The 27,262-nt window shown below is 41.4% G+C and overlaps 2 protein-coding genes across 32 annotated transcripts in view; both read right to left on the bottom strand.

Annotated features, from left to right (window-relative positions):
- Positions 1-21,458, bottom strand: part of hhat (hedgehog acyltransferase) — a 30,886-nt gene extending 9,428 nt beyond the window's left edge. The window contains exons 1-11 of the mRNA XM_080449132.1: positions 21,318-21,458; positions 20,064-20,211; positions 17,824-17,888; positions 17,238-17,351; positions 16,807-17,001; positions 14,596-14,808; positions 13,698-13,875; positions 13,113-13,263; positions 10,450-10,485; positions 4,199-4,400; positions 2,046-2,190 (exon numbers count right to left, since the gene is read on the bottom strand). Of these exons, the coding sequence (XP_080305258.1) occupies positions 2,046-2,190; positions 4,199-4,400; positions 10,450-10,485; positions 13,113-13,263; positions 13,698-13,875; positions 14,596-14,808; positions 16,807-17,001; positions 17,238-17,351; positions 17,824-17,888; positions 20,064-20,184 (1,420 nt within the window). The 5' untranslated portion in view covers positions 20,185-20,211; positions 21,318-21,458. The remainder of the gene's footprint in view (positions 1-2,045; positions 2,191-4,198; positions 4,401-10,449; positions 10,486-13,112; positions 13,264-13,697; positions 13,876-14,595; positions 14,809-16,806; positions 17,002-17,237; positions 17,352-17,823; positions 17,889-20,063; positions 20,212-21,317) is intronic.
- A 3,783-nt stretch (positions 21,459-25,241) lies between these two features.
- The window catches only part of camk2g2 (calcium/calmodulin-dependent protein kinase (CaM kinase) II gamma 2), a 65,152-nt gene continuing 63,131 nt past the window's right edge, over positions 25,242-27,262 (bottom strand). For all 31 annotated transcript variants that reach the window (XM_080448525.1, XM_080448552.1, XM_080448535.1 and 28 more), the window contains one exon: positions 25,242-27,198. The gene's annotated coding sequence lies outside the window, so the exon portion shown is untranslated. The remainder of the gene's footprint in view (positions 27,199-27,262) is intronic.

Below are 27,262 nucleotides of genomic sequence, written 5' to 3'. Positions count from 1 at the left end.
AACCCTGCAGGGACCACAGCCAGGGAGAGGGAGAGGTTAAAGATGTCAGCGAAGACACCCGCCAGCTGGTCTGCACATGTCTTAAGGACCCGGCCTGGAATCCCATCAGGTCCGGCTGCCTTGTGGATGTTGACCCGTGTGAAGGCTGTACGCACTTCTCTCTCCGAGATGGTTAGAGGAGGGTTCTCCTCTGCTGGTGCTGCTGATGGCCCCGCTTGGCTGCCGCGGTTGGAGCTGATCTCAAACCGGCCGTAGAAAGTGTTCAGTTCGTTGGGGAGGGAGGCAGGCGGGTTCACCTCGCTTCTGGTTCTTGTTTTGCAGTCTGTCAAGGTGTGTACTGCCTGCCATGTGCTCCTGATGTCGCCACTGCTGAGTTTGTCTTGCATCTTTTTTGTGTAGGCCTTTTTCGCCTTCCTGATGGCGCTGTTTAGGGCCGCGCGCGTCGTGTTGCGCGTTTCCACGTCGCCAGATTTGAAACCAGCGTCCCGTTCATGCAGATGTGCACGTACTCCGCTGTCCATCCATGGTTTCTGATTGGGATAGATCCGAACTGTCTTTTTTGGGACTATGTCATCTATGCACTTGCTGATAAAGCCAGTGACTGAGTCTGAGAGTTCGTTGATGTTATTCCCAGCGGCGTTCTTAAACATCCCCCAGTCAGTCTGGTAGAAGCAGGATTGTAGCATAGCGTCTGTGTCCTCAGACCAGATTCGGATTTCCTTCTCAACGACCGGCTCCCTTTTTAGCCTCTGTTTGTAGGCAGGTAGCAGCTGGATGGCGTCGTGGTCAGAGCTTCCTAGCGGTGGGCGGCGGAGAGCTTTGTATCCATCCTTGAAGGGCGTGTAGCAGTGGTCAAGAATATTGTCACCACGGGTACTGCAGGCGACATGCTGGTGGAATTTGGGAAAGACCTTTTTTAAGTCTGTCCGGTTGAAGTCGCCTAGGCAGATGACTGCGCAGTCCGGGTGGCGATTTTCTTGTGCACTGATCGCCTGGTGTAATTCCCTCATAGCTGTGTCCTTATTAGCTCCAGGATGAATGTAAACAACGGCTACAATCACGATGCTGAAGTCGCGTGGTAGGTAGAAAGGACGGCAGGCTATGATTAAAAGTTCAAGGTCTGGTGAGCAGTGACTGTCTAGGATTTTAACATCTTTGCACCAGTTGTTGTTGATCAAGGCACAAACTCCCCCCCCACGTTGCTTACCGCTCAGTACAGGGTCTCTGTCTTTCCTATACGCGGTGAAGCCAGGAGGAGTGATAGAAGAATCAGATGCTAACTCCGTTAGCCACGTCTCTGTTAGCACAACGATACAGGTCCTCCTCGTCTCTGCGTTGTATTTAACGCGCGCCAGTAAGTCGTCCATAGTGGTCACTGTTCTTGATTCACACAGAGATCTAACGTTCGCTAGCAGGATTGAAGGCAGTGCAGGTTTATATCCACGTTTTGTTGTTCTTACGAGAAGACCCGCTCTAGTGCCTCGCCGCCACGGTCTTTTTCGTCGGGGGTATGTTGTTGATCCGGCTGGAACAAAGGGTACCCCACCCCCCCCCCAGCCGAGCGGGAGGTTTTCGGCAAAAAAGTCCGGAATTCTGTGTGTAATCGCTGTGCTGATGTCCATAAGTGCTTGTCTGTCATAACTCCTTAGACACGCGACGGTGTAGGGAAAAAAGAGAAGGCTAAAAAATACTAAAAAGATGGAAAAACGTTGCGATGCTACGGAGCTTGTACGAATGCGGCCGTCTTTCATGGCGCTTCCGGTATTTAGTTTTAGTCACTGACAGTTTAGTTATAAAGTGTCAGTTTATAATTAAAACAGAACTCTTTATTAAAAGAACCTGTTACATCATACATATTTATTACCTCTCTGTTATTATTGGGACAGAAAGTGACATGTGTCTTACATGACAAGTTAACAGTGTACAGTCTGTTTGACTTTGATACTCCACATTAAACACAAACTTGGACAGCGGCAGCAAAAACAATGCTGCAAAATAAGGTATTAGCAAATCCTCTTGGGTAAGTGTTATGGAAGGCAGCTCACCTTGAACAAAGACACGCTTCCAGAAGATTCTGCCGACATGAATCCCCCCGAGGAACACCAGATTAGAGAGGATGAGCATGGCAGTGGAGAACGCGGAGAGCAGGGCAACACAACGCCGCTTCATGCGCACAGACAAACTGCGCTCCTAGGGAACAGCAGAGTAATAATTGAATCCACGCAAAAATATGGCATGAAAAGTGTACCTGTCTGGCAGTAGTACACTTTGATAAAGTAGGTTTTCTCAATATTATCCTACAGAGCTTTACCATATGAACCCCAACATCCCAATTCTGGACATGTCATAATAGGCAAACATTCAGTGAAAATACATGAACATTCTGTGAAAATAGGAGATCTACAAGCTCAGAGATGCATTGTGAGCTTACCTTCAAAGTAAATTATTAATTATCTTGGGATATCTTCAGGCTTTGTCTACTGATAAAAAAAGGCTACATTGTTGACTCTTTCTGGCTTTGGGAAAGATGTATTCATGTCACATCTTTACAGTTTGATACTGGAATATCTTGAGAATCCTAGTCACACATTAATTAGCAATACATGCATTCTCTTTTAAAGTTAAAGTTTGGGGAATTTTACCATTTTCCTACGTACACAAGTCACCCATTGTCAGCCTTCTGATTGGTCCCTGACTGCCTAATCAGCTGGCTCTTTTTGCCTTGTTCTACCCTGGTTCCGCCTTACGGTTGTTTATGTGGAATTAGCTAAAACATTTAAAAACATCATTATGCCCAGTCACTATACTGCACCTGAGATGTTCCTTTTTACTGAGACCAAGTTTAAAATAATAATTGAATACAATGAATATCAAAGCAAAGCAACTGAAAAACCTGTTATTTCAATGGTAATGGATGGAGAGAAAGGATTTTTGTCCAACCAAGAAACAGCAACCAATGGGTGCGAAGAGGGGCACAACCACGGGCGGGACTTGACAAAATCTCTGCATGCATGAGGTGCTCGTGGTACAGGGGTAAAGTCGGTCCACCACTGCGGGGTCTAGGGGTTCGAATTCACAGCGGTGCATCCGGCATGGCCAAGTGTCTATCTATACAAACACAATTGGCGGGAGGAAAGCCGGGCAGGGAGGGCAACTTTGTTGCTGCACTAGCAACTACAATGGACTTGGGCGGAGCCTGTCAGCACAGATGGCTACGGCAAGGTACTGAACGGGAGGAGTAAGACGGAGGTGCTAAGTTCTCCTGTTGGGGGCTCCTCACTGGCAGGTCGGGTACAATAGCAGTGGCAAATCTGGCAACACAGAAATGCGTGGGAATGGTTAATTGGCATGATGACTAAATTGAGAGAAAAAAAAGGGGTCATTTTTTTTGGAATACTGTAAATGTATTTATTTTTTAAACCCCAAAACAAGGACATCTCTGCATGCAGTTTGAGGATAACAGTGAGCTTAGCCTAGTTTATCTCAATTCCTGGATGTCATGGGATCAGCAGGCCCCTATTGAAGTCTCTCCTTGTCACAAAGGGCGACCGGGAAAACTCAGTGTCCTCTATCAAATCTCTTCTAAAAAAATCGCCTCTATCGCACACCTTTTTCTTAAATTATGAACTGTTGTACTATTTATGCAATTAATTTCTGTTACAAAGCACTTTGTAACTTACTTTTGAAAGGTGCAACATAAATAAAGTTATTATATTATTATTATCAGGTAGCAGAATTGCACCTCCAACGCTGAAGGTTTAATATGTGTTAGCCTAGTGTTAAAGGGTTTTTAAAAATCATTTTTGTTACAATAAATTTTCGACCTATAGTAATTCTTTCCAAAATGCATATATTCGTATTCATCTGCTAAGGCTGTTTGTTATAATCAAACTTATTTGATGTAATGTAATTTCTTTCTAATTAGAGGCTAGAAATACATTGATTACAATGTGCTCTATTGTTAAGCCAGTCATCTATTTATAGAGAAGTTTAACGGTGCATTTCCATACGTTTGAGAGGAGCTGCCTGCTACTTGATCCCATAGAGACATCCAGGAATTGAGCTGAACTAAATTAAGCTCACCATTTAACATACCTTCAAACTGTATGAGAAACATAAAAAGGGAATCATGTGTTTGACTCTGGGTACATTTCTTTCTTTTTTTTTCTAAATGTAAATGCTTGGTGTTCAAACCTACAACAAAGGGGTGAATGAAGGAAGAGGTGAAGAGAGCCCTCAGTCCATTTTCCACCAGAACTCCAATCCAGTTCATCAGAGCCCAGTACTGCAGGTAGTCATGGCCTCCATGCCAGAGGCAGACGAAGCCAAACGCCAGGCCAGTGGACATCATTTTATACAGAAGTCCATGACGAGAACCTCCTAGTGGGACATAGATGTACCTGTAAAAAAGATACATGTAGGGTTAGGAAGAAAAATAAATATATGGACTCAAGATGATTAATGTTACAGTTCTCAAGTACATTAAAAAAAAGCCTGCAATACAACAACAAATACTGTAATAAGTACTGTAGGCGATTACAGTGATCTCTGGATTACAAATATAGCCATCATTAGAAAGCTACTAATGATGGCTATATTTGTAATCCAAAGATTCAGTGTTTAGTGTCACCTATTATATCAACTACAACAAGAATGTTCTCAAATGATATATAACATAAAGAAAAGGTAGTCGCATATGAGCTGGACTCCCATTTTGTCTATGGGAATCCATCAACTGGCTTTATGCTATAAGTTTATGAGCCTGCCAATAAGTCAAAACAACAAATCCTGTTTACCAGTGAAAGAGCTATCCAAATCCTACCCAAATCAATGTGGCTGGTGTTGACAAAGGTCTTACAATACTAACCAGTTAACTTCTAGACAGTTCTCTGCTGTTTTACACAAAATGTACAATTGTCAAACCTATTTCTCACACCAAATATTGTTCATTAACATGGGAGTTTGTGGGAGAGTCCAGATTAAAAAACAAAACAAATATGCCTTCTTTTAAACTCAGTTCCATATTCTGTTCAATACTCCTTTAGAAAGTCAAAATGAATGCCACATCAGCATAAATCCAGTACTCACAGACTATGGTAGCACTTTTCATTCCAATGCAGCCCCTGTCTGCATGCATCAGAATGCCTAATAGTAACACAATTTGGTGCATCCACACTATACAGTACAATCTATCTAACTAGCTATAGTGTATTTATCTATCTATTAGTCAGTATGTAAATCAATTACATCGGAGCATGGTTGTAGGTGTGCATAATACAACTTTATTTGTCCCCTTGGGCCAATTTCGACTCAGCAATGCATATAACATACAATACTGCGTGTGTGTGTCTGTGTCTGTGTGTGTGTGCGTGTGTGAGTGTGTGCGTGTTTACTTTGCACTTTGCAGTAGTTGGACATCACAGAAGTGAGGAGCCAGATTAAAAAATTAGCAGCACTTTTAGTTTTGTCCATACAGTTAAATGTTTTTGGGTAAAGATTACCAAATTCGCTGTTGTCCAACATTGTTGCTTCTGAAATTCATTAACTTTAAGCACAGTTCAGAGATGTTTCTGCTTGGCAGGAAGTATAGCTGCAAAAACATTTTGGCACTTAGATGGCACCCTGCACTCTCTCTCCCTTTTAACCAATGGAAACAGTTATGTTTTAATGAAACTTTCTACAGTGAGATGAAATGGTGGTAATCAGAAGACAACAGACAGTTGGAATCACATTTTACATACAGTACTTACTTACATACTTTTATACTGTATGTGCATGTGGTTGCATGCTAATATTATGTCATGTAAGTGTGGGTCATGACCGAAAGAATAAGATCGCGGATACAAGCGGCCGAAATTTGTTTTCTCAGACAGGTAGCCGGGCTCTCCCTTAGAGATAAGATGAGAAGTTAGGTCATCCGTGAGAGACTCGGAGTAAAACCGCTGCTCCTTGACTTGGAAAGGAGCCAGCTTAGGTGGTTCGGGCATCTAGTACGGATGCCTACCGAGCGTCTCCCTGCACGTCCCACTGAGAAGAAACCCCGGGGCAGACCAAGGACCAGATGGGGGGGATTATCTCCACACTGGCCTGGGAACGCCTCGGGATCCCCAGGAGGAAGTTGCAAATGTTGCTCTGGGAAGGGAAGCACTCTCACTCAAATCTATGTTGGAACTGTTACCCCCGCGACCCGATTCCGGATAAGCGGTTGAAGATGGATGGATGGATGGATGGATCATGCACAAAGGAGTGAGAGCTATCCGCACGACTCGACACCGGGCACCACACCAGGGGCGCAGCCATGGGTGGGCCTGGGTGAGTTATCCCCTTGGGCCAATTTCTACTCAAAGCCCACCCACATAGAAAGCTGGCCCACCCAATCGATTTAGCGGAAAAAAAAAGGGGGATTTTTTTATAATTCATAATTCATTTTTTGATTAAAAACAAAATCGGTAAAATCAGGCAAAAATATGAATTAAATAACATAACCCTAACCCAACCCTAACACCGAAATAAAGTAACAAAAAAACGCCCAAAAGCCGCACATTTTCGCCTACGAACTGCAGGTGTGCAATGGTGATGTTCACCTTGGTCTCTCCCCACACCACCACTCCTCACTGATGGAAGCCTGATGTGTCCCGTTTGACAAAATAACAATAATAATTGAATTAAAATAAAGTCCAAAAGGCTAACAAGAGAAAACTAGAATTACTGCACCAACCGTTTGCCATAATACAATATACATGTGTCTGTCCAGACTCATAGTAGCCTAAACGTACAGTAGAGAAGACTTTGGAAGAAGTTAATCAACATGTTTTTTTAATCAGCAGAATGTGACTGGATGGTAGTTAAATACTTCCATGTTTTGTAGATGTGTAAATCTGGGTCGACATTCAACTCCTCTTCTTGGTTTAAAGGGTAATTTGGCCTTTCAAGTGTTTAAGTGTCTTATATTTCAGCAGCCTCTCAAGCCAGTTCAATCTACTCAGACCAAGTTTGTCTACCCAGAGATAGACAAAATACTGTAAATATCTGAAATATAACTGTGACAGGCTCATTGGTAGGAGGGATGGCAGCTAATGTTCTTAGAACAAAGTTATTTATATCCAAGTAGCAACATACCGTTTGCCATGCATTAGTTGTAATCGTATGGTAGTTCGGCCTAAAGGAAAATAAGATACAAGACCAGATATAAGACTTGTCAAGACACAGGCTTGTCAAAAACATCTCTTACTAGTTCTTGCTTTAAGAACTGGCGTCTTCATCACTGACACAAGTCCATTTCACATGAAATGTCACTGGCTATATTAAAATATGAATATTCTGTGTGACACAGGGCATTGTTGTAGAAGCATATAGTCCTGCACTATTTCTAAGTAGTGTCATCATCATTATGTTTAATCAATATAAGAGCTTGTCTAATATGCTTTGAGAGAATTTGTCCATCTTTACACGCAACATCTTACACTGTCTTTACACAAAATCCATATTTCTCCAAAATGTTTGAGAAGCAGTGCTGAAAACAATGCAAACTCGTCCACTTTGCCTGGCTGATAAGATCACAAAATTAGTTAATATGATTTATGAGCATCTACCACAACGTAAGGCAGAGCCTAGTCGATAAATAAACAAAGCTAAAGGCAACATTAGAGCATACTTAAGTGAGGTTACACAATTAAATAGGGAGAATATGGTTCATTCAATATGCTTAACAATAATTAATTATACAGTCTATATGGCCAACATAATATTTTAACATCAACACCCCCCTCCCATTTCTCACACTCATTGAAAAGTTGCTACTATCGTACAGCTAAAGCCTCTGAATATGGAAGAATACTGTGCATAATAATCGAGAAAACTTGTCTCAGGGTACGAAAAGTGTGGTCTTATTGTGAGAAAGGTGTCTGGTCCCCGAGTGGCCCTCTAGTAGTTTGTGCGGCATCGCGCCACAGCACTTACAAGGAAACATCACTTTCAGCCCATTGCGCCTGCTGAGCAGAGAACTAATTATCTCGGCCACCCCTGTGGCTAATCAATGGTCCTGAAAGATGAGCCTGCAGTTTATCAGCCTTCAATAGAGGCTGGCCAGGTTGACGATATTGAGAGATTAACCCATTAAAACCGGGAACGCGGTCTGTGTAACCACTTCAAACCATTATTTTATACCTTGGGCTATTCAAAAATAGCAGATATACAAGCTCATAGCGCAGCACCGAGTGCCGTACTACGAGCTTGTAGATCTTCCATTTGTGAAAAATCGTGAAAATGAGTTCAAGTCTTTGAATGTATATATATTTTAATTTTTTGCTTCTGGGGGTGCCTGGAACAAAACATTTTCAGATGGGGGTCAGCGGCCAAATACATATAATTTTGGAGGTCCTTGACATGAAAAAGTTGGAGAACCACTGATATAGCAACATAGGTTTTTCAGAAAACTGTTAGGATTTAGAAGACATTTTGTAGAATCGGAACCTCAGGCCTTAATGGGTTAAAGTAGGTACAAGAACAGATGCATACAGAGGACTACAGCAATCTTCATATTGTAGCTACTACACACACTGAACACTAAAGATCCTCAACCAACCAACCAACCAACCAACCAATCAATCAACTAACGAACTGGTCTGTCTGTCTCTACAAACTAATGAAATTAGGTAGCTGTTGACAGCTTTTCAATCACTATAAATCTAAACATCTTAATTAGAAAACGGCTGAGATGGCCTGAATACACTTGAACATTGCCAATTATCAAAGGTAGGGCAACAGATAAGGGACAATGTTTGATATTTACATACTAGTCCGATGCAAAATATATAGTCACTTTATTCTTTCATATAATTAAATGGAAATTACAAGTGGAGGAAGCTGCTGCTGCTGCATTATATGAAAAAAATATACCAGATTTCAAATGCTAGACATTTACAATGTTCATTTATAGGCCAATATTTTATTGGCCTATAGCTGGGCCTAGCTGCATTGGGAACCCCTTATATGGTTATGGCTAACTCATAGTGACATGAGCGTGATGTCAGAGGTCCGCCTTGCCGCCTGCCCGTCCTCCCTTAAGCCAATTTTAATATAGGATATGTTGCCCTGCCTTTAAATAAGATCCCATGTAAAAATAAAAATAAAGTTTTAGATTTGGGGTGGGTGAAATTGGGCAAGATTATGGCAACTGCCATATGAAAAAATGAAAGAGTAACCCCCCCATCCCATCCCACCCCACCCCCCACACACACACCTTGTCTTTGAGAAAATATATTTTCAGGATTTGGGATGCTTGTCTGTTCCTCCTTACATCTCAGATGTGACTCACAAGACAGCCTGCCTTGGTGGGCCTGTCTTACTTGAAAAGCAAATTGAACGGCAAGAGCTATTTGTTGGGAAGAGAGAGTCTTAGACACGCCACTGTACGGGCAAAGACCATCGCCATGAAATGAGGAGGTATGAGCCACTTAGCTTCCCGGGGAGACGAGGCGTCAGGCGAGTGAGTCATGTGGAGCACAGCATTAACACCTACGCACATATCTAGCACTCTTCACGAAATTACAATTACCAGAGTTTTAGAAATGCATTAAAACCTCTTCAGTGACACTTTCGCTATTAATGTGGGGGCACAGCATCTTGTGTATCATTTTGCATCTGCCGTAGCTAGGATAATTATAAAGGATGCCATTAAAACAAATGACAAATTGAAATAAAGCATTTTATGCTTTATTTAGATAACAGAGGGGAGGAGATAGGAGAAAAGCGAGACATGACGGCATCTGGAAACCAACTCAGGTCCTCGTGACTCACAAGGAGCATGTATCATATATGTTCAATGCACTAACTGGCTGAGCCACCAGGCACCAACAGACTAAAATGTAAAACTTGTATTTGCAATGTAGATTCGGTAGTCTTTAACAAGTACATTCTAATCTGGCATAACTGCCAAATTTAACATCAAACAATGTAAAGGATGTTAGCTTCTACACAGAGACTGAATAACAAAAACTACCCACAAAGATATAATATTCTTATGGAAAACTACTCTGTATTATCTGACAATAGTGGAATAGTAGCAATTCCTCAAAGCAACATGCACGGCAACATGCATCCGCCATACAGTTCATGAACACCCAATAGGTTATGATGCTCAGCAGATTGTGCATCATTAACAAAAGAAACACCAGACAAACAAATAACTCATGTTGTTTAAAACCCAAGTGAGTGAATGCATAATGGCTGTATTACACATGCGCATATTGAACATGGTGGCATTTCTCCGGCAATGTTCTCTTTTAGTATGCAATAAATTACCAGTGTTTTGATACAGCAAATGCCAGAAAAAAGATGGTCTCTGTATTCTATTGTACATGAAATAAAGGGAAAACTGAGTTCTGCTTTCAATTGGTATTAACATTTGAATTACTGTAGGCTCCTAGAATTTGATTAGATGCCTCTTACCTGATGAGCCATCGATATAGCCCTTCATCAAAATGCCTGAAAGAGAGAAAAAAAACGTTTACTTTCTTTTCTTCTTTGTTTTTTTTTATCAGAAATTCACATACTGATATAGCCATCCCTATGAAACACCTGAGCGCTCTCTGTGTTGACAACAGCTTCATGGATTTAGAGAATATATAACCTGAGTTTGGGTGTGTGTCTATGGTGAGAGATTCCTTTCACAAAAAAGAGAGAGTCAACTATCAACTAGTTACTATATGTTGCTTTGTCAATAGCATAATTGGGAACCTCTAGCTAGTTCAGTAGAAATGTGACAAAATGTGCTACAAGCATGCAGTTGTATTGAAAGACCTAGGCAAAGATTTCCATCTCCATTTGGTTTTGCGTGAAATAGAGGAGCTTGTCACTACCAATTATGTAATTACCACATGCCATGTTGAGTTGTATGTTGTATATCTGTGTTTCTCTCCAGCTTTGAATGGGGTTTAAGTTGCAGCATAAAGTCCACCAGCAGTTGCTGTACCAGTCCCGAAATATAGCTTCAGGTGTCTTTAAATATTCATCAAAGGACTTAGCAGTGGAAAATCTGCATCAATGAGAATTAGCAGTAATGGTGATTACGGTTCTTTGAAAATAATAATCCAAGTGCTTTATTATGCCCTTTAGCTTAAGCAATTCTGACCCCTTCAGTATAAGATACGCATAGCAATGAATTTGACCTGTGCTTTGATTGTTTGTGATTGTTTAGGAGTTCATTATGGGCTCAATAAATGTAACAATCCTCATCAGATTAATGTTTATACAGACGGTAATGCTATTCAAATAATCAACTAGGTGTGTATGATGTTTTTGTCAGGTTCTGAGACAAGGGGCCATAGCCTAGCCTGTTCCTGATTGTGTGGAGGTTGCCATTGTTCTGATTGCCAGTAATGATAGGAGATGAGCCAAATCATTGCTGTTAGACGGTTTGATTGTCAAAGCACAATCAAACTTAAAGTACCCGACATAAAACACAATCTGACTTCGAGCAGACTGGGGGGGAAAAAATCCGAACTGCTCCTTTTACTGTATGACAAATATAGCAACCTGACCTACAGTATTAAGAATATCACACAAGATGGAGTGTGCTTATAATGTATATTAGGAAAGGTATGACAATGGTCAAGTGTCAAAGATAATCACATCATACTGGTTTTATACCACAGTTTATACCACACTATAAATTATCAAGTAATGGCAGACAACACTTAATGATTTTGTTGAATAATATATATGTTACAGTAAAACTCCAGTGCTGTTATGCTATATACCAGCACTCACAATCAAATTACTTGACTGGAACAAATATAGGTAATTGCCCAGGCATAATCACAACAATAAATGCCTGAGCGCTAATTTGTTTACCACTTACCCCTGTTTACCACTTACTGCCAAATGAAATCACAAAGACATGGAGAAAATAGTATTTGATCAACTTGCCAACCCTGGCGGTGATGTTTGAAATTAGTTCCTTTTCCTTCCACAGTGAAGTCACTCACAGTGACAGTTCAGAGTGCTGTGGCTCCTTAACCCATTCAATCCGGGGACGCATCTCCGTCACTTTAGATTTCTTTGGCTAGCAGATCTACAAGCTCATAGCACTATGAGCTTGTAGATCAGCTTTTTTTTTTATCGTGAAAATGCTTGCAAATCTTTAAATATATTATTATATATAATATATTATTTTAAAGCGAACATTTGTAAAATATTTTGTTCCAGGGACCCCCCAGAAGTAAAGATTTGAATTACAAATGTTCGCTCTAAAAATATATATATTCAAAGATTTTCACTATTTTTCAAACATAGCAGATCTCTATCTACAAGCTCATAGCGCGGCACAGAGAGCTTGTATATCTGATATTTTTGAATAGCAAAAGAAATCTAAAATGATCCCGGTTCCCGGTCTTAATGGGTTAATTTGTGCTGATTGTCCAGCTAGTCACAGCAGCCCTAGGGATTACCAGTTATCATCCCAAGGGGTAATCAGATATTACTCTCTCAATCCTTTTATCAATAGAGGCTGGGTATGAGATAAATATCGATTATCATCCAGGCATTCCTGTTTGCCCAAGGCTAATTACTGCGGGCAATGAGGATGTACATTGTTTATCACAATACAGTAACCATAGCCTTATTTATTCACAAGGATAACAATGTAGCAACCGTGGCAGCCTATTTGACATGCATTTCGGCTTGCTGATTGGGACGGGAGACCCTTGTTAATTAATACTGCAGAGGAAATTCAGTTTCATCTTCACCCAGCTGATGGCTGCTCAGATGGTCAAGATGAGCGCTTGGGGGAGGGGGGGTGGGGGTGTTTAATGTCTTTCTCAGGGACACTTCAATACGTAGACATGTTAGGAGTTAAGAGTCTCTTGCTCAGGGACACTTCAATACATACTGTAGATGGGCGGGCCAAGAGGCGAACCAATGACCTTCTGATTACCAGACAGCCTCTCTACCCACTGAGCTACAGCTTACCTTGGTCAGCTACTGCCCTAGGGCTGAGATCAGTATCAACATCACCCATAGTGTCATCACTCCCCTCACCCAAAAAGCTGGATATGCAATAAAAGATATATCTGATATATTAGGGACATTGTTAAGAACAGCTGTGAACTTGCCTCCACATTCCAGTGAAACTATACATGATGCTGACACAGCGCGGGAGCTTTGGCGGAAGTAGGCCATCTAGTGTAGCCAGCATTGAGGGCAATCCAAAGAGCACCAAGTACTTCACATAGAAGAACTGCACAAGAGCCAATGCCAGACCACCTGGAATATAAAAAAAAGAGGGAGAACAAAAAAATACATCTTTGCAAATGAGAATATTGGACAATATGCGTATGTTCCTACACAACAAATACACAACACAGAAAAGTTGATTACGACTTTAGAGAAAATAGCCAGTTTAGTTTATAGTCAACTGGACTCAAATTCTATTCAAAATGAAAAAAAATAAAAAAAATTACAAATTATTATTCTGTGATCAGCAGGATACCTATTTCAAAAGGAAAGGAATCACCTGTGTGTGTGTGTGTGTGAGTGTGAGTGTGAGTGTGAGTGTGAGTGTGTGTGTGTGTGTGTGTGTGTGTGTGTGTGTATGTGTGTTATTGCTCCAGGTTTCTGATCTGATGTTGCAGGGATATTATAGCAAAACAATAAGATTTCTGGAAAACCACCCAGGGGTGTCAAGTGTTCACACGTACCCAGAGCCCACGGAGGAAGAATTTGCAGATAGGTCTCATTGGCCTGTATGGAGTGCATGTACATTACATGGATCATGTACTCTGCGATGAACCACCACAGAATAATCCTGCCTGCTCTGAACACCAGGTACATCAAATTGGCTTCATCTCGACTGCCTTCCATGGTGGGTGTCCGCATCTGTGTTAGAGGGTTGGATAAGAGGTTAGGAAGTGTGTACTTAGCAGTCACAGATTTGCTAGCTCAATTCCACAGAACAATATGGCCCACACAATACTACTTAAGTCACACAAAACCCCGCATATTATACATGTGTCATCCCACCCAAAGGCAGCGTACTGAAAACAAGCTCTTATCTTAGTACTCTCTGTTGCTTCCTTTAAACATGTCTTATTCAGACAAATACATCCAGATTTGAGTTGGGATTAAACGATTAAGCGATTAGAGGTTTACTGTAAATGTGTGTTCTAAAATAACTGCTTTAATAGATTAGATTAACCAAAAAGAAGAATTAAACAAACTACTCGCCCACCATCGCAGAGTCCCATGTTCATTTTGGGCAGTGGTGCCTCCGGCTTGGCCGGGCAACGCAACGAACACAATGATGGTATTTGTGCTTGGTAAAAGCCAGCAGGACATTGTGTCTTTGTTGCTGTATACTAGTGACTCCTACTGGTTGGTCAGGCACCTATTCAGCAGGGAGGGGAACTCGGGGAGATACTTCTCACTGTCTTGGTGAAAAGAAGCAGCTGGTGGCTTGATGTTTGTCATCAACAACATCTTCAGCTGAGCCAAGTTCAACTTTTACTTGAGAAAATCAATCACGCTGGCCTCCTCAGGATGGGGAACAAGGGGCAGAGAAGCTTTACATCTGGAATGAATATCTGTGGCATCTCCTACCTGCTGGATGTAGTCATTGTACGTGATGATGGGTCCATTGTAGAACAAGGGATGGTAAAACGAGTACGAGAACAACCAGTACAGTTGCACGGCTCCACCGGGCTCCAGGGGGCACCAGCAGTGCTCAAGACTGAAGCTGATGAAACGGAGTCCACCAACGGCAACACTGAAGAGTAACAGGTAATACTGTTCCTCCGTCTCATACCAGCCTCTCTAAGAGACACAATGAAAAGTCCATTAAACTCTATCATACACCTGGTATACCATATCATCAATAATCAAAAGTGCTATATAGTCAAAATAACTATACATGTATGCAGTACATTGATAAACATTGATAAACGTGACTTATATTCACCTAAAATTACAGTACATTTTATATAAGTTTCATTGCAACATTTCTTTAATGTGTATCATTGTTTACAAGTTCAGAATAATCTAATGCAATCCCAAGATACAGTGTGCGTGCGTGGCGTATGTGCGTGTAAACAAATCAGTGTGGGGTGTGTGAGTGTAAGGAAAGAAACATTTTCTGAATGTTCTTAATGGAGCGCCTATCAACACAAGCAGCCTCTAGAACCGGCAGTCTATTTGTGAATTGCCTATCCTTAAGGCATACGAGTTGGGGACAAATACAAATTGGCAGTAGCCTGTATTGCTTTGTTTCTCGGAAAGTGTCCTTGTAATCAATTGCATCAGGTACCATTGTCCTCGTACCCAAGAATGCCTCATCAGCCGGCCTGAATGACATCGAAAAGACCAAAGAGATGATCATGGACTTATGTAAACAACGGCAGAGGTCATTCCTGAACAACAGGGCACCAGTGAAGAGGGTGAGCACCTTCAAGTACCTCGGTGTGCACATCACACAGGACCTGACTTGGAGAATACACAGAAGACTGTGGCAAAGAAGGCAGTTGAGAAAATTCAGGGTCTCAGAGAAGGTCCTGAAATCCTTCTACTCTGCCACCACCTAGACTCCTAGAGCATTCTGACGGGGGCCATCATTGTATGGTATGGTAATAGCTGCTCACAGGATCTGCAAGTTCAGGGGAAGGTGGTGTGGTCGGCTGAGCGCATCACAGGGAGCTCCCTCCTGTCCCTGCAAGACGTATACGACAGCAGGTGCTTGGGTAGGGCTAAAAGGATTATAAAGGACAAACACCATCCCAGTAACGTTTGACTGTCTGTGATGATGCGGGCTGGCACGCACTTGAGTTGCCTCAAAGCCCTGGGCTCTAGGCTTTGAAAAAAGAACGTTTTCTCTGTGGCTATCAGAGCCCTGAACAAGGACAAGGAAAAAACAAAACAAAGAACAAAAATAAATAAATAAAACAAAAACTGCATTCATTCGTAATTACCCTGCTTTTTTTTGCTCACACTGTTACTGGCACTAATGTAACATAATTGAGTGCACTTGATGTGTACCACGCATTCTATTATTGTCCGCCCCTGATTCTATACTTTCCCCAATGCACATTCCCCACAGCAAGAGGTTTTAAAGAGTGTGTTTTACCTGTACTTATTAATGTTATTTTTTTGTATTTATTTTTATTTCAATGCACTCCAGTATTATCTCTATTATCTTGTTGTATATTGCATTGCAGTTGTTAGCACAGTCTTGCAGAACATGCCACACCAACATTTTGCTGCTTGTACCTGTATGAGTGAATGACAAATAAACCCCTCTTGAATCTTGATATAATGCAACCACTTGTATGCTTCTACTTCTACTTAAGTATTCGATGTTCACTCAATGTTTAACTTGTTTGTGCACAAGACAAAGTAGATTGAACAAAGACAAGTGTCTGCTGGTTCCCTTTGAGTCTTGCTCCCTCTTGTGTTCATTCAAAACATAATGGCATCTCACTAGTGGCAAACTCCAGTATGTATGCATGTATATATATATCTATATATAAATAAAGGGAGTGGGGACAATAACTGCTTCCACAATGCTTAGAGAACAGCAGTACAACTATTTACAGTCTTCACACCTGTAAACCTGTGATGGGACAATACATTTGGACACACACACACACACACACACACACACACACACACACACACACACACACACACACACACACACACACACACACACACACACACACACACACACACACACACACACACACACACACACACACACACACACACACACACACACACACACACACACAAAGAACAATTAGTAAAATAGCACCATCATACCTGGAGGTCCTGTAGTGGCTTAAAGTGAAGACTGGAGAGCAGAAGCAGGCTACAGGCCCAGCACAGAGCAGGCCTACGTAGCTGGGCCATGGTGAAGGACAGGAGGAGGTGTATGAGAAGCACACTCACACCTTTAACTCCCAAAACACTGCAGGCTGCCAGGAGGCCATACAGCAACAGTGCTGGTACCCTGAGCTGTTTGAGGTTAACATCAGAATGAGAGAAGATCTCTACAGATAGTGATCCTAATGGGCTCATTTTAAGTGGCTAAAGTATTACTGAAGTGAGAAAGAGAAACAAATAACTACAATTAATAATTATAACTAAACAAATAAACAGTATAAATAGGTATGGTAGGGTGCGGCAGCAGTGATATGCAGTAGTATTCACTTCATTTGAACCTTCAAGTTCCTAGCATTAATTTCTCCTACCTTAGGGAAAAAGGTGCAGGTAAATCTAGATATGACACCATGTCCAATCAGAGTCCACAGCAGAGACTTCTTTGCCCATTCGCTCCAGAAACTCCATTCAAAGTCTGTGGGGTCCTGACAAAAACAAGTAACTTCACCATGGGCGTCCAACGTAAGGAGGGGTCGGGGCTCAGGGATGACCCCTGTGGAACAGAACACACTCTGAACAGACAAGATGTGGACATGGGGCCTGTCCGTATGTTAAACCTGTGGCATAAAGGCTTTCAACTACTTTCAACCTGGCGTCCACGTATGTGTAAAAAAAACTAAATAAATATGATAATAGCTGATCTACAAGCTCACAACGTGTCACATCGTATATTTGAAAGAGGGCCTAAGTGGTTAATTCATAATTAACTTTTTTCCCTTCCTAGAAATGTAGCAGTCGGAAGTACAATATTTGTCCAATATACGTATGTATATAATTGTAGTGGAGTGAAGGTATCCAAAAATACATAATAATATTCAGGTAAAGTACAGATACTAATTAAGTACAGTACTCTTGGTTACTGTCCACCACTGGTGACAGCCTATACAGAGATCTCACCTTTTTAAACCCCACGAAAAAGCCTTTCTCCAGTTGTAATTCTCTCTCCAGACCTGCTTCATGTTCTGTGGAAATAGATATCGTTGCTGACGGCCAGAAACCTCATATCTCTTATGTTTTTCATCACTTAATGCCCTACTTCATCACACAAGAGTACAAGTACTGTAGTGGAAATAGCTGATCTACAAGCTCACAACGCATGGCGATGTTACGCGTTGTGAGCTTGTAGATCTGCTATTTTCACTATTTCAGAAAGTTTCCATTTCCATTTCCTGAAAAGCAACGGTTTTGGACAAAAGGTTTTTCCACCCGACAGTGATGATATTCTGTAATATTGGGGTGTCAAAATGACAGCTACCTGCTTCTGTACATTGTGGGAAGTTTGTAGAAGTAGGCCAGATCAACTTTACCTAATAAGGTTTAGGGATCATTTGGCTGGGGAAAGTAGTTGATTAAAACTGTTGTCTAATCAAAATAAACGCAGGTCAAATGTTGTTTGGCCATTTTATGCTTTATTGTCTCCGCCAGGCCGAAAGGCATTGCGAGAGAGTATGTTTTACCCCCTGTCCGTCCGTGTGTCCGTTTGTGTGTCCGTGTGTCCGTCCGTCCATCTGTCTGTGAACAGCTAATCTCAGGCACCGTTGGCCCGGTTGCTGCGAAACTGTGCACACACACTCCCTGGATGCCAATTCAGAACCTCTGACAAATTTTTCACATGGGCCTGTTATAGCGCCACCAGGAGGCCGATTTGTGCAAAACATATTTTTTGACAGTACTCCTACAGATTTTGTCCAAAAATCACGCAAATCGGTACACAGTATCTCTATAGTCATTAAACGAAACGAGTCTTTCAGATTTGATTGATTTTGATTAGATTGGCTAAAAATGTCTTCCAAAGTTTGCAGGAGTGCTCCGTTTTGAACAAAATGCCTCAAATCATGAACACAGCATGCAATTTCCGTGAAATTTTGCACGCACATTCCCATTAGGCCGAGGAAGAACTACCATTTGACATTTTTCAAATCAGCCTCATGGTGGCGCTATAACAGGCCGATTCGTGTTTTTACCTATATTTGCACCGATCTGTGTAAAACTTTGTATGCACACTCCCTAGAGGTCAAGGAAAAACCTTTGCCCTGCATTTTTCACATCTGCCTTTTATAGCGCCACCAGGAGGCCGACTTATGTAAAACACATTATCTTATACTACTCCTTCCAATTTTATCCAAATTTCACGCAAATCGGTACACATGATCTCTATAGTCATGTAATCACGACGGATGTGTTTAATTTTTCATATTCCATACTGATTGGCTAAGATTGACATCTAAAGTTTGCATTATTGGCTTGTTTTGAACAAAATTCCGCAAATCATGAACGCACCGTCCAATTGCGCTCAAACTTTGCACGCACATTCACACTATGTTGAGGAACAAATGCCACCCTTTTAACATTGGCCTGTTATAGCGCCACCAACAGGTCTAATTTGGCGAAACACATGTTTTTAACAAAATGCCTCAAATCATGAATGCAGTCAGTGTCCGATTGTCGTGCAAGGCCTAAGAAGAAATGGCACCCTTTTCACGTTGGCCTATTATAGCGCCACCAGGAGGCCACAATAGCCTACCTGACCTGGCGGAGACCTGTGCTCCGAGGAGCACTTTTTCTAGTTTCAGATGGGATAGTGTTGACAGATTCAGGAAACCAATGGCAGAAAGAAGAGAAATATGCAAGACACGGGGGAGTTGAAATTGAACTCTGGTCAATTTAATTGATTATGAAAAATAATCGATTAATAACTATCCCTATTTTGGCCATGTCATTATAGCCAAAAGGTTTAAAAAATACCCAAATCTACAAGCTCCCAACACTCAATGATTACTATCAGGAATAGAGCTTTGGGTTTTTAGCGAATAACTTTTGTCTACTAACCAAGCAACAGCAATAGAGCAATAAGGGGGGAAAAATAAAAAAAAAGTTAAACTCCTCATGCACTTTTCAATTAAATGAATAGAGCAACAAAGTGCATGATTCCAGATAGTGACATATTTGTTGTTCAGCTCTGTTTGCAGTTGGACCCAAGCTATATTATACAACACTTCAATTGAATAAGAGAAACTGGCTTTTGACAAGCTGTAGATACATGTAGGTGGGGAAAAGCTACAACACTATCAAATCTATGCAGTTTTAAGTTTTCATAGGCTGCCCTTAAGTTGACAAAACGTTTTGATTGGTCTCACCTTTGGAGAATCTGTGCAGCTCATAGAAAGAATACAAGTGAGACCCAAACGAAAGTGCCCAATATGTGATGATTTCTGTCTGTGGCAAGGATGCCAGGTCTACTTTAGATTTAGATGCCATCAGCCTATGGTCCTGTCCACAGTGTGCCTATAAGAGAGAGAGAGATAGTGAATTCCACACGCAGTCACAATAACGTATATAGTGCTCAATGCTCATAGGCTACACACATGAGACTTTATCTCTTACGTATCAGACAGTAGTAATATGCCTGCTGGTGTCTTCACTGCTTTTGACTGAAATAATGTCACTTGAACAAACAACTACAAAACAAGATCACTGTGATGCATAAAGTCACAATCGATTTAATCTATTATAATACAATATCCTAATCGATTTGACTAAAAAGTGTCAATTTTGGGGGAAATATTTTTGTTACTTTTTTTCTTTCAAATTCGTGTGTGTGTGTGTGTGTGTGTGTGTGTGTGTGTGTGTGTGCGCGCGCGTGTGCGTGCATGTGCTGTGAATCATAGAGGTTAGCCCCTACGGAACCTCTACCTCCGCTAAGTAGCTCCGAGATGAGGTCCCTCGTCGGTTCCTACCGTTTGCGGTCGACATTGTCGCCCATTTTCCACTTTACATGTTTCTTACCCCTTTCTGCACATCGTATCCAAAAAGCTAAGCATTTGCGCCACTATCTCAGATGTTTTAAGTTCTAGCGGAACATAACAGCTTCCAACGAGTTGAGGAAAGTATTTAATTTGCCTCGGTTTTCATCCGGTTACATGTTTTTAAGACATTGCGCAAGAGTTGCGCCCGTAGAGATAACATTACTGATTACCCTACTGGTCAAATGTTGAATTGCATCTTCTAATGCAAAATATTATGGAACCGGATGAAAACCGAGGCAAATTAAATACTTTCTTCAACTCGTTGGAAGCTGTTATGTTCCGCTAGAACTTAAAACATCTGAGAGAGTGGCGCAAATGCTTTGCTTTTTGGATACGATGTGCAGAAAGGGGTAAGAAACATGTAAAGTGGAAAATGTGCGACAATGTCGACCGCAAACGGCAGGAACCGACGAGGGACCTCATCTCGGAGCTACTTAGCGGAGGGAGAGGTTCCGTAGGGGCTACATAGAGGTGTGAATCCCTCATAGAGGAGACTGGGCTAACGTCAACTGTGTGTGGCCGGATAATAATATTTCTCCATTCAGAGCTAACGGCAGCTAGCTGAATGAACATTCTACGACTTACCTATGCGCCGACACGTAGTGACGCCTGTGTGGAGATGCATGGTGATGGTGGCGACACCTTGTTATGATGCACAACTTGCATACTTTACACTGTTTACACCGTACTCTCATCTGGTACAGAAACTATAAACACCAACACAACACTTCATCAAAGTCGACAAAGTAAAAACAGTTTACATCCGGCCACAACCTTCAAAATAAAGGCCAAAAAGTGGTTCTCAAACTGTGTCATTTCAAAGACCCTCATAACTCAGAGTACAGATGTAGGCTACACTCTAATAATATTATAATACATCAAGTTTATACAGCGCTTTTCTTAGTACCCAAAGTCGCTTTACAAACAAACACAACAAAATAAACAGCTTTATTAGGAGAGAAATACATGACCCATCCACTGGGACCAATTCACACGCATACATAAACAGTGAGGAGAAAAAAATTGAGCAAGGGAAAAAAAACACTAAGCTAAGACTAAAAGGCAGAAATGGAGATTTGAATTAGGCAAGGAAAGGAGTCTAAAAAGGTGGGTTTTGACCTTTGAGCTTTTGACGGAGGCTTTGAACAGGGCCAGGGTGGGGGCAGCTTTGATGTGAGGTGGGAGTGAGTTCCAAAGGGAGGAGGCTGCAACTGAGAAAGCCCCGTCACCCTAGGTGCGTTTATTTGTTTTGGGGATGGATGTCCAAGAGGTTGACATCACCAGACCTGAGGGAGTGGGAGGGGGGCGTGGCGTTGGAGGAGGTCAGAGAGGTAGCGGGGAGCCTGGTTGTTGAGGGCCTTGTAGGTGGTGATCAGTATTTTGAAATGTATTCTGTGTTTGACTGGGAGCCAGTGAAGGTCGTGGAGGACTGGGGTGATGTGGTCTCTAGATCGGGTTCTGGTGAGGAGGCGGGAAGCAGAGTTTTGCACATACTGAATTCTTTTGAGAACTTTGGAGGTGGCACCATAAAGGAGGCTATTGCAGAAGTCGAGTCTGGATGTGATGAAGGTATGGATGCGTGTCTCTGCAGCAGTTTGGGATAGTGTGGGACATTCAGACCCCCACTTTGAGAACCACGTCATTATACCATTAAACAGCATTTAATCACAAACTGAGTCCATACTTTTAAAGTAGCAACATTATTGATATATTAGTAAGGATATCCTGCAATATAAAATTAAAATCTATAAAATGTAACAGCATTAAGAGTACGAGTCAGCATTTACCTGGCCCACATCATCCAGTAACCCAGTAAGTGAGGGCACCTTGTCTGATGCAAAATAATACCTTCTTCAAGACAACTGCTACATGACATGAGTTTCGTGTTCTTATTGTTCAGGTGCTCTAAAAAAGTACATGCATTACAAGGGTTTATTTTACATGTAAAAATATTTCAGTTGACATAGCCACAATTATTGGCTTGTCTTTAGATTTTCAAATATATTTTTGCACAGACACAAATTATGATTGCTGTATTGTTATTGAAGTGAATTAAAATATATCTATTGTGAATCCCCAGCCCTGGAATGAGGTTTTGCCAGGGGATATGCCCTGCTTTTCCTGTTGTTAAACCAGCTGAGAGCTAGTCAGATAAAGGAGCAACATTTGAATGATTTGGTTGTCATAGCAGAACAAGTGTCACAAATGGAGTAGATACTGTATTTGAGTCCACCCAACATCGAAAACAACCTTGTGTGTCCAACTCTACTTACAGTATGGTATGCATGATTGGAACAAAAAGGGTGGGGGGGGGGCCTTCAAACAGTATACAGCAGTTTTCTTTATATTGTAAAACTAGGTATGAATAAAGACAGCTAGCTGCCATACAGCTACAGTAAAATACTGTAAAAGTTGTACCACTCCACTACAACAGGTCAAGTTTTACAGCTTATCTGAAACATATCTAAAAAATGTTATATCTGAGACAGACATTTTTCTTTTCGAAGTTGGTGTTTTGAATGCATTAATGTTATTTTCATGAAATACCTACAGTATGTCAAAAGCAAATCTATGATGGTCTGTCATTCACACAAACAAACTTGTTAGATTTAAATTCATGATTTTTATTAATTGTATGGTCATGCAAAAATCCAGCATCCAAATGAAACTCAGAGTATAATTATGTAGCCCCTTTGTATGATTACAACGCAATGAATTTACTAATAAAGGGGAAAATACCAAGCTAAGGCTTGTTAATCTTGTTATGCTTTTTAATGTGATACATCACTTGGTTTCATTATTTGAGACAGAGCCATTTCATTAACCTTGGGGATGCAAGTAACATACATTTCCATTACTCAATCAAGTAAACACAGACAGTGAAAAATATTACCAGAAAGTAGACATGCATATTTCTTCCGTTTGTAAAACTGCATATATAGTGTTACTGTTAAAAGTTTGTGGTTTTTCAATATTTGTTGTATATCAAGGCTCTCTTCCTGTCCTGCTACTCAGTTTGCTGTTGTTTAGAATCAAATTACAGTCAAAGGCCATTGTATTTGGGCAGTGTAGTGGAACTGGCTCAATTTGCTCCATGCTCGTGGAATTTATATCCAAGTACAACGCAAAAAAAGATGAGGCAAAACATACACCATCACGGATACTGAAATCCAAGTGCAATTGGAGTTTGCATTGAAACTGATCATTAGAATTTCAAATGAAGTGCTGCCTCTGCTCCATTGCATTTTGGTAAGGATGGACTTCGATAAAGTAAAATCACCCGTGTTCATTTAACTGTGTACAAATGTAACCAAAACTTTCAACATTGCCGCAAGCTTTACAGGGTCACTTCAGCAGTGGGTTTACTTCCGAATAATTTTCTTTAGAGAACACTAGTTTGAAAGAGCCATATTGTGGTATATAACTGTAGAGCAGAGGCTACTGCATTGACTCAGTGTGGAGACTGAGCTAGTCAGAATAATTTATTTCATCTATTTCAGCCAGGCAGACAGTGATCCCAATTGCCATTTAAAATGTAAACAATTTAACTGTCAGAGGCCAGAGATAACAGGATTTTTTGCCTCCGCTGATCAAAAGTGTAAATTTCATGGGTGTAACGAATAAATTGATGTTGTACTGTCCCAATACTTTGGCCACTGATTACGCAGGTCCCTTGGATGATATCCCCTTCCATTGTTTTCCATTTTCTATAATTTGTTAAGGAGTTTAAGTAAATGGCATTGTACTCTTTACTAAAACATTCCCATATTTGTGTGTATTACTAAAACATTCCCATGTTTGTGTGAACATACACAATGGATGAAAGCATCGTCCCCTGGTGGAGTAGGGCCGATGCCCACACAGCACAAAGAGAACTACTTAGAGCCATAAAAAACATCACATAGTTTCAGTACTGGTTTTACAACACATTGTCATGGTGCAAACGTTTGTGTGCTTGTGGTGGTTGGCGAGGGCACAGGTCGAGTTACCTGGCGTGTCTGATATGCCACAGCACTAAATAAAAAACACACAGGCGGCCGATGCAGCCGGACGCGGCTCATGATCTCAGAAGGGAATGGGGTGTTTGCTTTTTCCCTTGCTTGCAATCGTGACCATTTTACATACTTTTAAAAAGACGATCCAAAAGGACTCATCAAGGGAATGGATCAACTCTGGACTTTCCAACCAATGCTAGCCGGAATGTTGAATGAGTTACTATGGGGCAGCGTTGAGCAGAGTGGGGATACATGACCCATCCACTGGGACCAATTCACACGCATACATACACAGTGAGGGAATAAACAGTGTTCTAAACAAAGACACATAATTATGCTTTTGTTAGTTGTTTTGTCCTTTTTAAAGGAAGAATGTTTCAGTGTGTGCTTATGTGGCTGTGCATTGCGAGACGATTTATAGGCTAAACATAGTGCATGTGCGTGACTCTGATATGATTCCCCATGTGTTCAGTTTGAAGGGGATAATGGACACTGAAAGAAAAAAAAAATAGGCTGTGCTGGCCATGGCCCCAATTTCTTTAATCCTCCCCACCCGCAAGTTGGAAGGTCTGGCGAAAATCAACAACTCAAGTTATAGTAACAGCAAACTACGAACACTAACAGCTATGACATTTACAACAGAAACAGTGACAAAAATGGGACAGATCCATTGACTGCCTCCAGTACAGCTACTAAAACCCTCAAGCCAGCAGAGTCCACTTGCTCGTCCTATCTCATCTTAACCCCTGACCCAATGACCTGCCATGGCAACGGTCAGTCCCTCACCTTTCAGCACTGCTCTTTTTCCACATGCTTTTTTCCCCCCTTTGTTTTAAGTGCCGGGACTTCACACAGAAGTACAGCAAGCCAAGACAGACAATATACAATGTCTAAGGAACACAATCAGAACAGGAGACAGGCAAAAGGGTGACAACATCATCATTTTCCTCATTATCATCATCATCACATTGGAGTGGTGCAAGTAATACAGCGACAGGGCTGGGTTTTTTTCTCTCATTTTTTTGTAATAAATGTGTGTGTGTGTGTGTGTGTGGAAGTGGAGAAGGGAGCGGGTGCAAAGGAAGATGGAGTGTGGAAAAGCTTTAACCTGAAGTTGCACAATGGTTCGCAACCCTTTGGAGAGAGTGAGCTCAAAAACAGCATTGAGTTTCTGTGCAAAAACAGTACAGGCCATTATAGAGATTTCCTTCCTGAAGATCAAATAAGACATGCGTATGTAAAACTACAACAACACAGGAGAAGGGAAAACAAATTGGCGAGAGAATGCAGCCATGCTTCGGATGTTTGGAGGTCTGGTTATAGGAGAAAGGACAGTAAGTGGTCAACTCAGAGCACTGCAGGACAGATAAATGGTGTGTGTGTGTGTGTGTGTGTGTGTGTGTGTGTGTGTGTGTGTGTGTGTGTGTGTGTGTGTGTGTGTGTGTGTGTGTGTGTGTGTGTGTGTGTGTGTGTGTGTGTGTGTGTGTGTGTGTGTGTTTACACAGAGCGATCTCAAAGCACAAAACGATAGCACAGAGCATTGGACCCACACCCTTTCTTAACTGAATGTAATGCATATCTTTCCCCTTCCTCCTATATAAATATGTAACGTTATACGGAATTTTATTAAATAAAGTCCCCGTTTTTAAAAAAGGAAGGGAAAAAAAGATATCTTTCCAACACAAAATACTTTAAAATACATAATTCAAGAGATAAAAATGAAAAGGTCAACAATAACAAACCGTGATAAAAAAAAGGGTCCCTTCGGTAACCTTTGACAAGCCCATTCCTTTGTCCCAAAATGTTTCTGCACGTATTAAGTCTACACTTTGGTGCCTTTACTTCTGACATTAGACAACAATTTAGTTGCTTCTCACTATTTCCTTGCAGTGTTCCTCCCCCCCCCCCCGCCCCAAGAAACTAAATAAATGTACCTAAATATATCTGTTAATTGTAAGACAAAGAAACCTCCAAAAGTAAAGAATGTGCTCTTCTGTTTTTCTGTAAAGACAAAAATCTAATTTTTCTTCATATATTATAATATACACCACCCCAATTCTATTTATTATAGTGAAAACATTTCCCTCTTTTTTAACTCAACATTTTTTCCAGACAAAAAAATAATGGGGGAAAGGCCATGGGAAAAAGGACCAAGACAGCGCCCCTGTGTGGTCATCAGAAACATGCACCATCTGCAGGAAAAGGCAGGGGCTACGGTCATGTGTCGGCCCCAATGTGTAGCTAGGGTTGGACTGGACTGGTGGTGGCCGCTGTGGTTGGTCCGATGGTCGGCTTTTGAAATACTCGTTATATTTATTTATGTAATTTTTTTGGAAGATACCCCCTGCATGTGAGTGGATGTTTTTTTGTTTTTTTTTTAACCGTTCCTGCCTCTTCTAGCCAGGCTCCAGGCACCGATCCGACCACAGAGAAAGAAATGCTCCAAGCGGCTTCAAGGAATTCAGGCAAAGCTGTGAAAGGAAAAAGGATGGTATCATTAGGGAGCATAATATGCATCATCTAACACACCCTTGC

This window comes from Gymnoscopelus braueri (genome assembly GCF_963280865.1).
Source record: "Gymnoscopelus braueri genome assembly, chromosome: 14".
NCBI lineage: Eukaryota > Metazoa > Chordata > Actinopteri > Myctophiformes > Myctophidae > Gymnoscopelus > Gymnoscopelus braueri.
Note: the sequence above shows the minus strand (reverse complement) of the source record. Positions and strands in the feature narration are given on the sequence as shown.